The 14,209-nt window shown below is 37.6% G+C and overlaps 1 protein-coding gene across 1 annotated transcript in view; it reads right to left on the bottom strand.

The window, feature by feature from the left end:
• Window positions 1-780: 780 nt before the first annotated feature.
• The window catches only part of LATS2 (large tumor suppressor kinase 2), a 50,493-nt gene continuing 37,064 nt past the window's right edge, over window positions 781-14,209 (bottom strand). The window contains exons 3-8 of the mRNA XM_070942842.1: window positions 12,726-12,858; window positions 10,146-11,683; window positions 8,696-9,278; window positions 6,520-6,702; window positions 5,815-5,921; window positions 781-3,952 (exon numbers count right to left, since the gene is read on the bottom strand). Coding sequence (XP_070798943.1) covers window positions 3,458-3,952; window positions 5,815-5,921; window positions 6,520-6,702; window positions 8,696-9,278; window positions 10,146-11,683; window positions 12,726-12,858 — 3,039 coding nt within the window. The 3' untranslated portion in view covers window positions 781-3,457. The remainder of the gene's footprint in view (window positions 3,953-5,814; window positions 5,922-6,519; window positions 6,703-8,695; window positions 9,279-10,145; window positions 11,684-12,725; window positions 12,859-14,209) is intronic.

The following is a 14,209-nucleotide window of genomic DNA, read 5'->3' as shown; positions in this document are numbered from 1 at the left end:
CATTTTGGGCACCGTGCGTCACGTTTTTAGCCTCCAAACATGTTGCGTTTTCGGGAGGTGATTGGCAGCAATGTGCTTTGGCGATCCCCGCAGCCTTGAAGGGCTCTCAAACGGAGCATTTGGAGGCTGAAAACGCAATGCACAGATCCCAAAAACATAAGCCATTGTCGGTGGCAATCTCTGCAGCAAGGAAGAGGATGCGCAGAGGCCAAAGGGTGGGGGCTGGCGGGTGGATGGGACTATATTCAGAGTATAAGTTGCACCCAAATTTTCAGCCTCTTTTAGGGAGGGAAAAGTGTGTCTTATACTCTGAAAAATATGATAAGTACTTACCTTAAGTATTCCATTAGCACTTTTGAGTATTCTTTATTTTAACATAGCTAATAAAATGTGTAATTAAAAAAATATGTATATTGATAAGAGATGAAGATTTACTTTGATCTACCCTAATACATAACAATATAATGCACCAGGTATAATCAAGACCAACATTTCGATACTTCCCTTAAGACAACTTTACATCACGCTTACCTGGAACTGCTGCCACTAAGCAGAGCGGTCACATGACATTTCACTTAATGACTATGTTGCTTAGTCAAGTTGCCAGTTCCAATTAGGGTTGTTAACTGAGTGAGGAATCCCTGTACCAAGTCCATGCTGATCTTCAGCTCCACAGACCACAATTCTGGTTTATCCTCAAACATTTCATACCCCATAAAGAACCCAAAAGAGACATCTTGGAGTTTGATTCATTTTTTTTTAATAATAAATTGTGCCAGCAGAAGCTTTCAAAAGGCAAATGATAAATAAATAACAGTTAAACTGAGTTCCTGAGGAAGAACCTACCACATAAAAAGATGACAGATAGATGTAAATATAAAAATGGCATTATATAAAAAGTAGTAATACTGAATCTTTCATAAACCACCACAACACAAGCACTGCATATCTCAGAACACTCCTTTCATACAAATGTAAACAAATACACAATCATTTTGCTTAGTTTACTCTGATGGATTTAAAGATGTTGTTTTAGATAGTATCTAATCAATGGGTAGGATATGATAGATTAAAATATTAAGAAATAACATATGGAATAACATAGGAAAAACTGAAGCTTTAGATTTAAAAACATAAAATAAGCAAACACACAGTGGAATATTGCCCTCAAGTGTTATTGCAATCAGTCATTTAAAATAGGACTGTTAAACTAATCTGAATTAAGGATTTGAAAGAAAAATCTATTTAGGTATATATAGAATATAAATGATGATATTTATGGCTTAATTATCTTTAGCATTCCATTATCACTTTGAGTATTCTTTATGTTAACATAGCTAATAAAATGTGTATTTTAAACAATTAAAAAAATATCTTAAATGTATGTTTGTATTTTGATAGAGATGAAGGATTAGTTTGATCTATCATAATACATAACAATATAATGGACCAGGCATAATCAAGACCAACATTTTGATACTTCACGTAAGACAACTATGGCTGCTACCTAAATAGATTTTGTTCTGTATATACCTGGTTAAGATAAATCTCTGCACTTAAACAGGTCATAATAATTCAGAGTTCCAAGCAGCCTTGGAAGTGTCAGCATTGTTGTGTAGCGTAGATAAACCATTATGTGATTGTACTTTATACTGATTTTCTTTATACTGATGACATAGGGCTTACCTGCAGATTTAAACAAAATACAACTCCATGCTTTTATCATGTATGTAGTTTCTAGATCTACAAATCATCACAGATAAGCAAAAACAAAAACAAAAACCATACCCAAAATTTGTTAATATTCATCTGGTCTCAGAGATGCTTAAATCAGATGCTGGCAATCATTAAAACCCAACGTACTTCACTATAGACTATGCTATGAAACTGATGGCATGAAAATTATACTCCAGCAACATCTGAAGGAAAAAGTTATTTATCCTTGCTTAAATGACAAAGGGAAGCTACATGCTTCGATTTTCCACCATAAAATATAATCACAACAATGAATAATTGCATTCTTAGACAACAGGGCTTGGAAAACCTCTGTTTTAAAGAAACAGTTTGCTAAATTACCCTGCACTGCTTGAAGTTAGTACATTATACCTAATCATCTGAATCAATAAATCAACTTTATATGTCCAATACATTCCAGAAATTCATTGTCACTTAGCATTATAGCTTAGAAGAGTCCTATAAATTTAAAAAAAGGATATAAGGCTCCTGATTCAATTTTAAGGCACAGAGAACTGAACATTCTCATTATATATTTCTGCATACAGATACTAAATGATAATATTCATGAATACTATATGGCAACTTACAAACACACTGAATACTGTGCATTGTGCTAGGTAGATGGGCCATAGATTTTGATCACAAAGTGATCTTGAAAGCTATGTTTTGCTGTTTATCTTTTTATAGGAGGCTAAATATCCTATGAAATTAGACAACTGATTAAACCAAGCTCTCCTTCCCCCTATTCACACACCATCAATCCCTCCATGAATTAGAGTTTCGCCATTTGTCTTAGAGAACATATAATAGATAGCACACAATCATAATAGAAAAACCATCCACACAATACTTTATCAGCACACCTATTGAAGGTCTAAAGTTAAAGATCTTCAGTAAGAATAGATGCACAGGACCTGCCTGTGAATGGCAAGAGAAAGGTCGTTTCAAACAGAAAAACAAAATAACACAAGCCATGCAGCACTCTCCACACACCAATCATTGATATCACATCCTGATACTGCCACTTACTCAGACTACGATTATACTAAATTCCAACATATTTTTCAAAAGGGAAAATAAAGCAGCTTCAACAATTGTGTCAGAATTTTGAAATGTGGAAAAATAGACATAAAGATTAGGGTCTGAATACAAAAATGGCACTGGTAAATTTAGGACATTAGACGTAATACATTTTTTCCTCTGACTAAATATTATTGCACAGACACTTTTAATCATATGTTCTTCGATCTTATGTATTTTCCTAAAATGTGACATAAGTGCGATGGATCCAATTTTTGACAAATGAGAAAAAGAAGAACAGCAGCATGATTTGTCAAAGTTAATTCCTATAATTTAGTAGGAAAAAAAACCCCTGCTATAAACAAAAATAAGTGCTCTTTGCTCACTTAAAATAAAAAAAAAAATAGCACAATGCCATAGAAGCATGTAAATGCAAAAGCAGATAAGAAAAAGTTGGTTAAGAATGTAACACACTAGAAAATAGACTGAAATCTGGATTTCAAGTGCACTCATCAACAAAGCTATTTACAGCTCTATATGGCCTAAAATCTGAAACAGCTAGCATTTAGAACCTTCTTTTCAAGTCTTTCTTTCCCGAGACTTGCATGATCCTGAACTGGAACTGATCCCAACCAAGAACTATATAAGGAAGAACCTAAATTTATGAATAAAGTTTTGTTTTAGGATTCTGTACAGTCATTTACACATATACAGGTTGACAGGCTCCATTCTGATCCAGCCCATCTTTGTTTTCTATATCAGGATTCTTAGACTGGCTTATATCTAGCCCAGAAGGCTTTGGATATCTGAATGGGTAACCATTGTCATCAAAAAATCTTCGGAAAGTGAACTCATAGAAGGCATGTTCTGTATGTTTGCCATTAGATGAGGCCTGTGGGTCCCATGCCCTGGCATTGTCTTCACTGGAGTCATCCCAAGGCCCATCTTCCTCAACTGGATCAAAATTGGAAGTGTCCATTGGATGGCTGATCTTTGGGACATAAGGAGCTGGCTGTCTGCGGATGTCAGTGGAAAAGTCTATGGAGTCAAAGAAGGTGTGAGCCTTGATATCATCTGCTCCATTTCTTCCAAGTCTCTCTTCAGCAGAGCAGCAGAGTTTTGTGATAAGATCACTAGCTTCAGGGCTGAGCTTAATCTGAGAGGGAATGTGCAGAGTATTCTCCCAGTTTATCACCTAAAAAATAGAAGTATATAGTTAATGTTGAATATCAATCTGCATGAAGCTCAAGACATCCACAAGCTAAATAATTCTGCCAGTTGTTTGGTATTCAAGGTACTCAATGACAATTCTGCCTTTTGCTTTATTTTGTATGTATCTCCTCACTTACAAAGAAAGCAAATTTAATAGATAACCAGATCATGGCAGAAAGTCTCTTACTCCAAGGGATTCTGGGAAGCAATTTAATTGCATATTTAGCATAGTCCTCCGTTGACTCACTTCTTTCATCATAATCTTGTTGAAGTCTTGTAGTCTCTGTACCAAGGAGAGTAGTAAATATTTAGTGAAACTACAGCTACCACTCTTGCAAAGGGAACCACTGCTAAATATGCCCTACTAAATGATCAGAAGAAGCAAAAATGCTTTTTAATTAATGCACAGATAATTCCAATAATCCCCACACAACAACAAAAAAACCCCTTAAATTGCTTTACTTTTACATAAAGAGGCCACTTAAGTGATATGCCTATCTAAACAAATGATATCCCACAAATAACCTGATCCACCTTTAGAGGGACAGAAACGCCCAGGGATGTAATATAGTAGTCTACTGTGTTTCCCTGAAAATAAAACCAGGTCTTATATTATTTTTTGTTCCAAAGGACGCTTTAAGGCTTATTTTCCTGTTAGGTCTTATTTTCGGGGAAATACAGTACTAAATGTGTCTGTCTGATTGATAATCTTAACTGGGGTAGGATTTATATTACCGGCATCCTGAAAAATCATGCTAGGGCTTATTTTCCGGTTGGCTCTTATTTTGGGGAAAACACGGTAGTACCCTGTCTATGTATTGTATATTATATATACAATATAAAAATCAAGAGTTTTGATTGCCAATATAGATATATATTAGCTCACATATGAAGCTAGTTTAATTAAGTATTTAATAACAACCAATCCTATTTAGAATTAACAGGCATATGTGTTTGCATGAAAAAGAGAACAGTTTTAACTTTGTCCATGGACAACACAATTATATAATACTCAATAGGAAAGAATATGTATATGTAGATCAGAGTTAAACTGCGGAGTCCTTGGTGCTCTCTGAGCTTGGCTGTTTGCTTGCTGATGTTTCATTACCCAACTAGAAAAAATCTTCAATGCTAGTATGAAGTTTGCTCCCTGTCTACTGTATATACTGTATATACAGCAGCTTGTCCTACCAGTGTTGGTGGGGATGCAGTTCTTTTGTTAATGGTACCTTGATTGGGGTATTTATTTTCTGTTTCTTACTCTTATCTGAGTATTGGCTGCTAGAGAGAATATATTCTGATCTTTTTGTTTCCTTTTAGCTTTTTATTGTCTGTTTTGAATGGTGTGTAACTATAGTTTATATCTATGTGTTTACTGATGGCTGTTTTGTCTGAATGCCAAGCTTTCAGGAATTCCATAGCGGTTTTGGATTAACTTGGTCTGGTATATTCAGAGTTTCCAAGCTGAAACATAGTTGAGTCTGTCCATGTACTGAGATATTAAGGAGTTTTCATTGTGTCTTCTGACTGCTAACTGGTATTCATAGATACATTCTGCTAGTCTTCTATCTGACCTACATGGTAGCTGTTACAATCCTTACATTCTATGTTGTAGATTACCCCTATTTTTTTTTTTCTTGGACTACTGGATCTTTTGATATACTTGATTTACTTTGAAGGGCTTTATTTGGTTTGTATCCTATAATAATGGCATATGATTGTAATAAGTCTATTAGTTTACTGGTTCTTTCTGAGATGATTTTAATGTATGGTAGTCTTACCCTTTACACACACACACACACACACACCATAAATATGAATAAAAGTAACAATAAGTGAATATACCTTTAGCTGAGTTTCTGTAGGAGTTGATGCCAAAAATGGAGGCTGCCCCACTAACATCTCAAAGAGAATTACACCAACACTCCACCAATCACAAAGCTGAGTATATCCTGAAAGATAAGAAGAAAAATATGTTTTCATTGTTTCATGCTAGATTTAAAGATCATGATTATCACCATCACCATTATCAACACTACCACCATAATGTATATCCCATTATATGCAGGCTTATTAAATCTTTTAATCTAAAAAATGAAATAACTGAAATGGTTCATTTAGAACCCACTAACGCAAGCAAAACGTGCATTTAAGAATATTCAGCTTATTTTATTCATTGAACTTGTAAAGCTAAAAAAAACAAAGCATTGTATTCTTCATAAAATTTCATCTATCCTGAATGTTGTCATCTGTTTCACCCAATATTTGCTGTAGAAATGGTTCTGCCCAAGTCTTTTTTCATGGAAATTGTCTAGATCTGAAAGTCAGTTATGGATTTTCTGTAATTCTATCTTTGTTACAATGAAAGCTGAACACCCTAAAGCTTTAAGAGTTTATCTAGATATGGATGGCATATTCACACTTTCACATGGTAAATAAGTTTAATAAATAAATAAACAGTTGGATTTAAGATTATATTAAATAGCACAAATGAGAAAAACAGGGTCTCAAAGTGACAATGTCTTTCTAACAAAGATAAAAACCATCTACCTTTACGTAGAAGAACCTCTGGCGCGATATAGTTGGGAGTGCCAACTAAGGAATGGGCTAAGCATCTCTGATGTTGCTTTTTAACTCTCTGCTCCAAGGTCTTCAACCTATCCCCACATCTACAATTAGACACATCGTCCCAAAGATCACTTGGCTCCATGCTATCCTGCCTGATGTGACTCCCTTTCAAAAGAAGAAGAAAAAAAAAAGATTACAATCAAAGATCCATACAAACATTCCCAAGTTACAAAACAAAAATGGACATTATTCAAAATGAATTGCAATACAATATTCTAGATACGAAGAAGGTAATTCATTTTTGTTGCAGTTTGTATTAACATTTTTCTGTGGTTAATTTATTAAAAAAGAGTGCTCCACAAATACTAGGAGCCATAAGAAAGCTTTTCAGCCTTTTATTGAAAATAAGCTCTGGGACATCAAGTATGTACAGAAGTAAGGATTTATGCCAAAGGCAAGGTACACCTAGAGTTTGAATATCAAAAGTTCTATCAGACTAGATAATTGAAATTTATAACAATTTTGGTGATTGCTACTGCTATTTGTACTACGGTTACTATAATTATAAGTCTATATATTTTATTGGTGTGTTTTGTGGCCCAAAGGCCAGAGTAGCTTTGCAGAGAGAGATGGATGGCCTATAATTTTAATAAATAAATAAGGATTTCATTTGAACATCTTGGTTTCTCTTAATTTTATTCAGAATACTGTTTCTAAAATAAAAAAGGTAAATATCTAACAGCTTGTTCCCATGTTCCTTAATCAGTGTTCAGAGTTAATTTACGACCACAATTGAGCCCAAAATGTTCATTGCTAAGCAAGACGGTTGTTAAGTGAGTTTTGACCCATTTGACAATCCTTCTTGTCACAGTTGTTAAGTGAATCACTGCAGTTGTTAAGTTGGTAACATGGTTATTAAGTGAATCTGGTTTCCCCATTGACTGTGCTTGTCAGAAGGCCGCAAAAAGAGATCCATGATCTCTGGTCACTGCAGCCATCATAACTACACGCCAGTTGCCAAGCATCCAAATTTTGATCAAATGACTAACAGCCATAAGTGTGAAAAATGATCATAAGTCACTTTTTTCAGTGCTGTTGTAACTTCAAATCAGGGGTGGGATTCTCCGGGAGCGAACTGGTTTGCTCCAGCAATCAGCTGGGCCCTGCGCTTTACTTATCTTTATATTTGCAGCTAATTAGCACGGCAGAGCGGATTGCCGTGCCTCAGCTGTTTTAATTCCCTAGAACTAACGCGGGAGGTGATTTTTTGTTGAACTGCGTATGTGCGTGCAATACACACCTGGTGTGGGTGCGCACAAAGCACACAATCACCAAACCGGCTGTTAAACCGGAAGGATCCCACCACTGCTTCAAATGGTCACTAAATGAATGGTTGTAAGTTGAGAACTACCTGTACTGATTTTGTGCTTGTTCCTAGCCCAGCATAAACGTTTTATTCTTATCTTTAAATTCCTACTTAAGTCTGCCTTCCACCCTCTTTTTCCTCTACTCTTCAATCCCAATAAAACCTTACCAAAAATCCCCTGCTTCTTCAAGGGATTTCCCTTGCTAATTCTACTTGGAATTGCTTCCCAAAACACCACATGGTATTGGCTTTCTTTTATCTTTTAAGATCTTTTACTTGGTTCTCTTTAAAATATTGGTATGTTTTCAATGTTTTGGAAACTGTTCAAAGAATTTACCTAACAAGTGAGATATAAATTCTTACAATAAAGAAACCTTAGACACTATCTTTAATTTCTACTGTATTTCTGAATATTCTTCAGTAATGTTTTTTTTAAAACAGCTGTGTCATATATTCTTCTACTTCAGCCTTCCCCACTCTGGCAGTCTCCATTTGAATTCAGACCATAACTCTGAGAATTCTCGGCTAGCTTTGCCTTCCAAGGAAGATGTCAAATTGAAAAGAGTCGCTGCATTGCACCTCAATTTATCCAAGGATCAATAAAAAAGAACATGCATAAGTCTACTATACAATCCTGCATCCAATCCCTCTTCTTTTTTGTGCAACATGTTTAGATAGTAAATTTGTAAAACATCTGGTTCTTATACTCTGCAAAGTGACAAATACAGTAACCAAAATGTCAAAGCCTAGCATTATTAGTTATTCCTTTTTAAAACTGTATAAGAACCCTACCTTTCTGATAGTATTTTGAGTTATGTGTCCACCTGAATCCAGTGCAGAGGCCAAAGTCAGTCAGTTTGATGTGTCCATCAAGATCAATCAGGATATTATCTGGTTTGATGTCCCTATGGATAAATCCCATTTTGTGGACACTTTCTATGGCTAACGTTAGCTCAGCAATGTAAAACCGAGCTAGCTTTTCTGGGAAGACTTCCATTCGGATCAACAGGCTCATCATGTCTCCTCCTGGGATGTAGTCCATCACAAAGTACAGGCTGTCTTTATCTTGGAAGGAGTAGTAGAGCTTGACCACCCATTCATTGTCTGCTTCTGCGAGGATATCCCTCTCGGCTTTGACATGAGCCACTTGGTTACGGTTGAGCACATCTTTCTTCCTCAGTGTTTTCATGGCGTACAGAGCATGAGTATCCACTTTGCAAGCAAGGCAGACTTCACCAAAAGCACCGATGCCTAGAGTCTTGATTTTTACAAACATCGATTTATCCATTTTAGCTCTTTTCAGCCTGTTATAGTTTGATTCTTTTTGGTAGAGAATTTTTCTCATCTGCTCTTGCTCTGCTTCGCAAAGACCAGCCTTAGTCAAAATCAGGGAGTGGGGAAGAGAGGGGAAAAAGAAGCAAAAGAATCAGTATCATGGCAACAATTATCAGAAACCTACACAATATACTGTAATTCTAAATTACAGCCAATCATCTTTTTGTCCAATTCTCAGGTTCTAAGCTAGTTTTCCCTAATTTGGGGATGGAGGCTCTAAATATTTAAATACAGCACAGATAGATTATGTTCGGGTTTACTCACTAAATAAGCCAGTCTTCCTCTGACATCTGCCTGGACAGCCCAAAGTCTGCAGAGAAGGCCCTTCACATGGATTACATTAGATATCGGGGGTAGGGGGAGTATATTCAGCATAGGTCTCCCCAATGAGTTTTTCCAAATGTGTTCAGAATCATGTTCATTTCATGACACTATTGACAGACATAAAAACTGGTTGGATTCAATACATGTAATTGTGAGAATTTACTTTTTAAGGTCAGTTTGGTATAGTGGTTAGAGCATCAGGCTAGAAACCAGGAGGTTGTAAGTTTTAGTTCCACCTTGGACACAAAGCCAGCTGGGTAATCTTGGTCCAATCACACTTTAGAAAGAGACAATGGTAACCAGTTCCACAATCTTGCCAAGAAAACGGCAGGGACTGTCACCAGCACTTAATCACGTTGGAGGAAAACTTTATATCTAGTTTTGAATTCACATGTTAAAGGAACAGAAAAATGATGTCCTTTTGGTTTTAGATGAAATGATGCTGTATGTAGAAAAGAGAAAGACCTACAGACTTACTTTTCTTTAGATACAACACTGTTATATATAATTTATGTGTACTTGGAAGGTCCTAACATAACAAGTTTTACAAAATCAAATACAGAAGCCCACAAACATAAATCACCTTGGCCATTTCCTGCTCTAGCTGTAGCCGGCGATTCATTTTCTGCTGATAGGTCTTTATAACATTCTCCACATGCTGCTCCATGTAGAATTTAAAGGCAAACGGTGAGTAGCTCTTGATTCGGGATTCTCTCTTCTCTTCATCTTTGCCATTCTTCCGCACTGGCACCGGGGAGGTCTGTATTTGCTTTTTATCCTTGCCTACTTTTTCTGATTTAGCTGTCTTGATTTTTTCATTCCTTTCTCCGTTTTCCTCAGATTTGTTGCTTGCTGAGCTTGGGATTCTCCGAATGGTTTGTTCCATTCCTGGACGTAAACAGTTAATATCAAACTGCTCTGAACTGTTGGGTAGCAGCAAATGTTTGGGATATGGCGGTGGAGGACACCTGAGTTCCTGATTGCTATAATCAACATCTAACGGATAGGCATTTGCTCCAACAGGAAGGGGGTGTTGCTCCATCATTCCTAGGTTGTCTAATGCTGAAGATTGTGCAGGTAACCAACCTGGATGAGCAGGGCCTACAGCAGTCTGAGGTTCAGGCCTCATCACTCTTGTGCTCTTAACTGGTTGGAGAATATGAGTAGCTGTGACAGCCGTGATGGTATTTGGAGAAGGCATGGAGGCCTCAGTTTTGCCTGAAGCAGTCTGCCTCATAGGTACGGGCATTTGTGGCTGGTGGTTGTTAAAAGAATTGGTTCTACTGGGGACACAGGCATCTGGCCTGAAGGGTACATGTTGCCGCGGAGAGGCTTCCAATGCTTGGCTCTGTAGTGAATCACGACGGGATGAAGAAGAGGAAGAGGAGGAAGAGGTTGTTTGCCACTGCTGAATCTGAGAGTTATTCAGATCATATAGATCCATATTCAGGCTATTTCTAGATGGGGTTAAGAGACCCTGGGGTGGGCTGTCTGAAAATTCATTACTAAATGGAGCACCTCTAGTGATTACATGAATTGGATGAGAATTTGGGATTGGCTGTTTGTGATGGGAATGTGGCATATATAGACCAGCCTGCTGGAACCCATGGCCAGAATTGTTAGGTGCAACAGTTGCTTTGTTAGGGAGGCTCGGATACGCTCCTTCTTGTTGCATTTTATTTTGAAAAGAATGGCTCCGCTGAATTCCATATCCAAGACCCTCACTCTGCACCATCACAGGCTGTCTGCCATAATGTGGACTATTTGAGCCATGCGTACCCTGCAACTGCAAAGCTTGGTTACTGTGACCAGCCACTGGATAGCTGATGACTGAGGAATCCATGTTAGTAGGGTAGGCTTTCTGTTGAAGATTGCCAGGAGTGTTGTGGGAGCCTAAGCATGGTGGCCTTTGTACAGGAGCATTCATGGTCGCAGACTGAGAAGCAGAAAGTAAATAGTCCATATATGGCCTAGGAACATCACTGAGTACATTAGCAGATTCAGCACCAAAACCAGTGCCTTCATAGGCTGGGTTAGTTATCTGGTGATAAGGTGAAAAAGATTCAGTGGATCCTTCAAAACTTGGCCTTCGGCTTACATTGCTTGGCATTATATTTTTTCCTGTGGAGATTAACACAACGGATGGATTAACATCAGAAAGATAGGTATATGAATAAATGCTGTCCTTTCTTTCAAAAACACACACACACACACACACACACACAGAGGGAGACAGAAAGAGGGAGGGAGGGAGGGAGAGAAGAAAGGAAGGAGAAAGTATTGTGTAACCATGCCAGATTTAAAACAGTTATTCACTGTGTCCAAAGTTTAAGCACTGGTTTCAGGGGTGCTATTCAGCAGGTTCTGGAGAACCGGTAGCGGAAATTTTGAGTAGTTTGGAGAACGGCAAATACCACCTCTGGCTGGCCACAGAGTAGGGTGGGGATGGAGATTTTGCAATATCCTTCCCCCAGGAGTGGGGAGCGAATGGGGATTTTGAAGTATCCTTCCCCTGGAGTGGGTGGGAATGGAGATTTTGTAGTATCCTTCCCCTGGAGTGGGGTGGGAATGGAGATTTTGCAGTATCCTTCCCCTGCCACATCCACCCAGGCACGCCCACCAAAGCACGCCCACAGAACTGGTAATAAAAAAATTTGAATTCTACCACTGACTGGTTTCCAGTCAAGTTTACTTTTCATTGTGCATGAAATCAATTTTGGAAAAAATGAAATGTTCTTGAAGTTTCTTTATAAGCATATTTGTCTTGCTGCACATGTGAAAGAATGGGGAAAGAAAAATAGTGAAGTACATAGGCTATGTTATTCCTTTTCTTTTTGCGCTGAAAACAGCACAGAATTCTTACGTCTAGTTTTTCCTTGTAAAAGAAAATTTCGATCTCAAATCTTTTAACACTAAATGCAGTGTAGTTTCTGCAGGAATTCCAGTCAGTTACATGAGAGATTATCACATAAAATGATCCAGCCATGGAATTTCATGTAGAGTTTTCCATAGGATCATAATCTCTCCTCCTCGTGTCTTATACTGTGGCGTTACATTTAGCAAAGTTGGGAGAGCTGAAATCTTAATCTAGTGTACACTCAGAGCTAGATTCACCTTGAAATAGTTGAAAAACACACGTAGAAGACTAAACGAACTTGCTTACCTGAAGAAGTCTGCTTAATTACACGGACTATTTGTTCATTTCTAGGGTCTAAGTATCCCATTTTGCTAATATATTCCAAAGCTGCTTCAATGCTTCTACTCCCAGTCTGTTTGAGAGCTCTAATAGCCATTTCCTAGACAAAATTAAACAAACACAAGAAATCTGTAAATTATTTGGAAGTATTTAATGTAATATAAGTACAATGAACTGAGGCATTTTATTGATGTATTATATCTGAATATATTATGCCTTTAAATTAAAAAAATGCAAGTAATATTTATTGCATCCTGCCTTTTCTCCAGCAGCTCAAAATCATGTAGATTGCACTCATCCAGATTTTTCCCACAACAACCATTTTATGTGGTAAATTGGGCTTAGAGTAGTCCAAAGTCCCCCAATGAACTTCTGTGGTTGAGAGAAGGCCCAACCCTGGGTCTCCCTGGTCTTAGTCCAGCATCTGAACCACTACACTCTATGTACAGACTTCACAGAAAATGTTGAATTAAAGGTGCATCCCTTCCTGCACCATCTTTCTATAAACACTTATAGCAAAAGTAATTTCCATTTCATTTTTAAAAAACAACCATTGCTGCCTGGTTGTTGTAAGGTTTTTGTTCAATCAGTTTCAAGCTTCAAAATGTGCAACCCAATTAACTGGCTATTCAACTAAAAAGTAAAACAAGAAGATATTTTGAAATGTCTAGAAACCCACATATTTTATCACTTAGGTGTAGAACAAAGCTTTCTAAAACTAGTTGGCTGAGAATGCTCACCACCCCCACCACTAGCAACTCAAGACACAAACTCAAATGAACTAGGTTTTGGCATATAGCTAGAATGCTCCAAATATTTTTAAAAATATTCGGTTCTGCAGTGACACCCTGCAGCAGCTCTTCTTACAAGATGCTTCAGATAGCATGCTTCTGAGATTTCATATTCTTTTAAAATAATTTATATGAGAACAAAATAGCTGGGGGAGTACAGGGTGGCCAAAAGAGCAGAGATAGGGGAGAGTTGAAATGCATGCTATTGTCCTGTAGGCTGCCAAATACGATCACATGACTGTGAGCAGCCAAATAGGCTGCCAAATACGATCACATGACTGTGGGGTGTTGCAGTGGCCATAACTTCAGGGGCCAATTGTAACTACCATTCATTCATTGCCGTCGTAACTTCAAACACTGGCTGAATGAATGGTTGTTAAGCAGGGACTACATTAACCACCCCTCTTGGAGAAAATAAATATTGTTTCATAGCCAGCAGTTATTTCCATGCACTCTTTACCTAAATACTATTTCATCAAGGCTGGAATAGCAGCGGACAGCTTCCCCTGTTCTAGCCTCTGTGTTGGCTTACTTCCCCATTCACATTGGCAGAGGATAGGACTCCAGTTGTTTCATAAGACTGCCCAGCAACATTTTTCATTGCGAGGGGGAAAAAAAAAGGGAGCTGGTTGCCAGAGTATATTTATAATCATAAGTTAA

Source organism: Pituophis catenifer, unplaced genomic scaffold (genome assembly GCF_029215685.1).
Source record: "Pituophis catenifer annectens isolate HBS135680 unplaced genomic scaffold, rPitCat1.0.hap2 SCAF_4, whole genome shotgun sequence".
Taxonomy (NCBI): Eukaryota; Metazoa; Chordata; class Lepidosauria; order Squamata; family Colubridae; genus Pituophis; species Pituophis catenifer.
The sequence above is the reverse complement of the archived record's forward strand: the minus strand, read 5'-3'. Positions and strand labels throughout refer to the sequence as shown.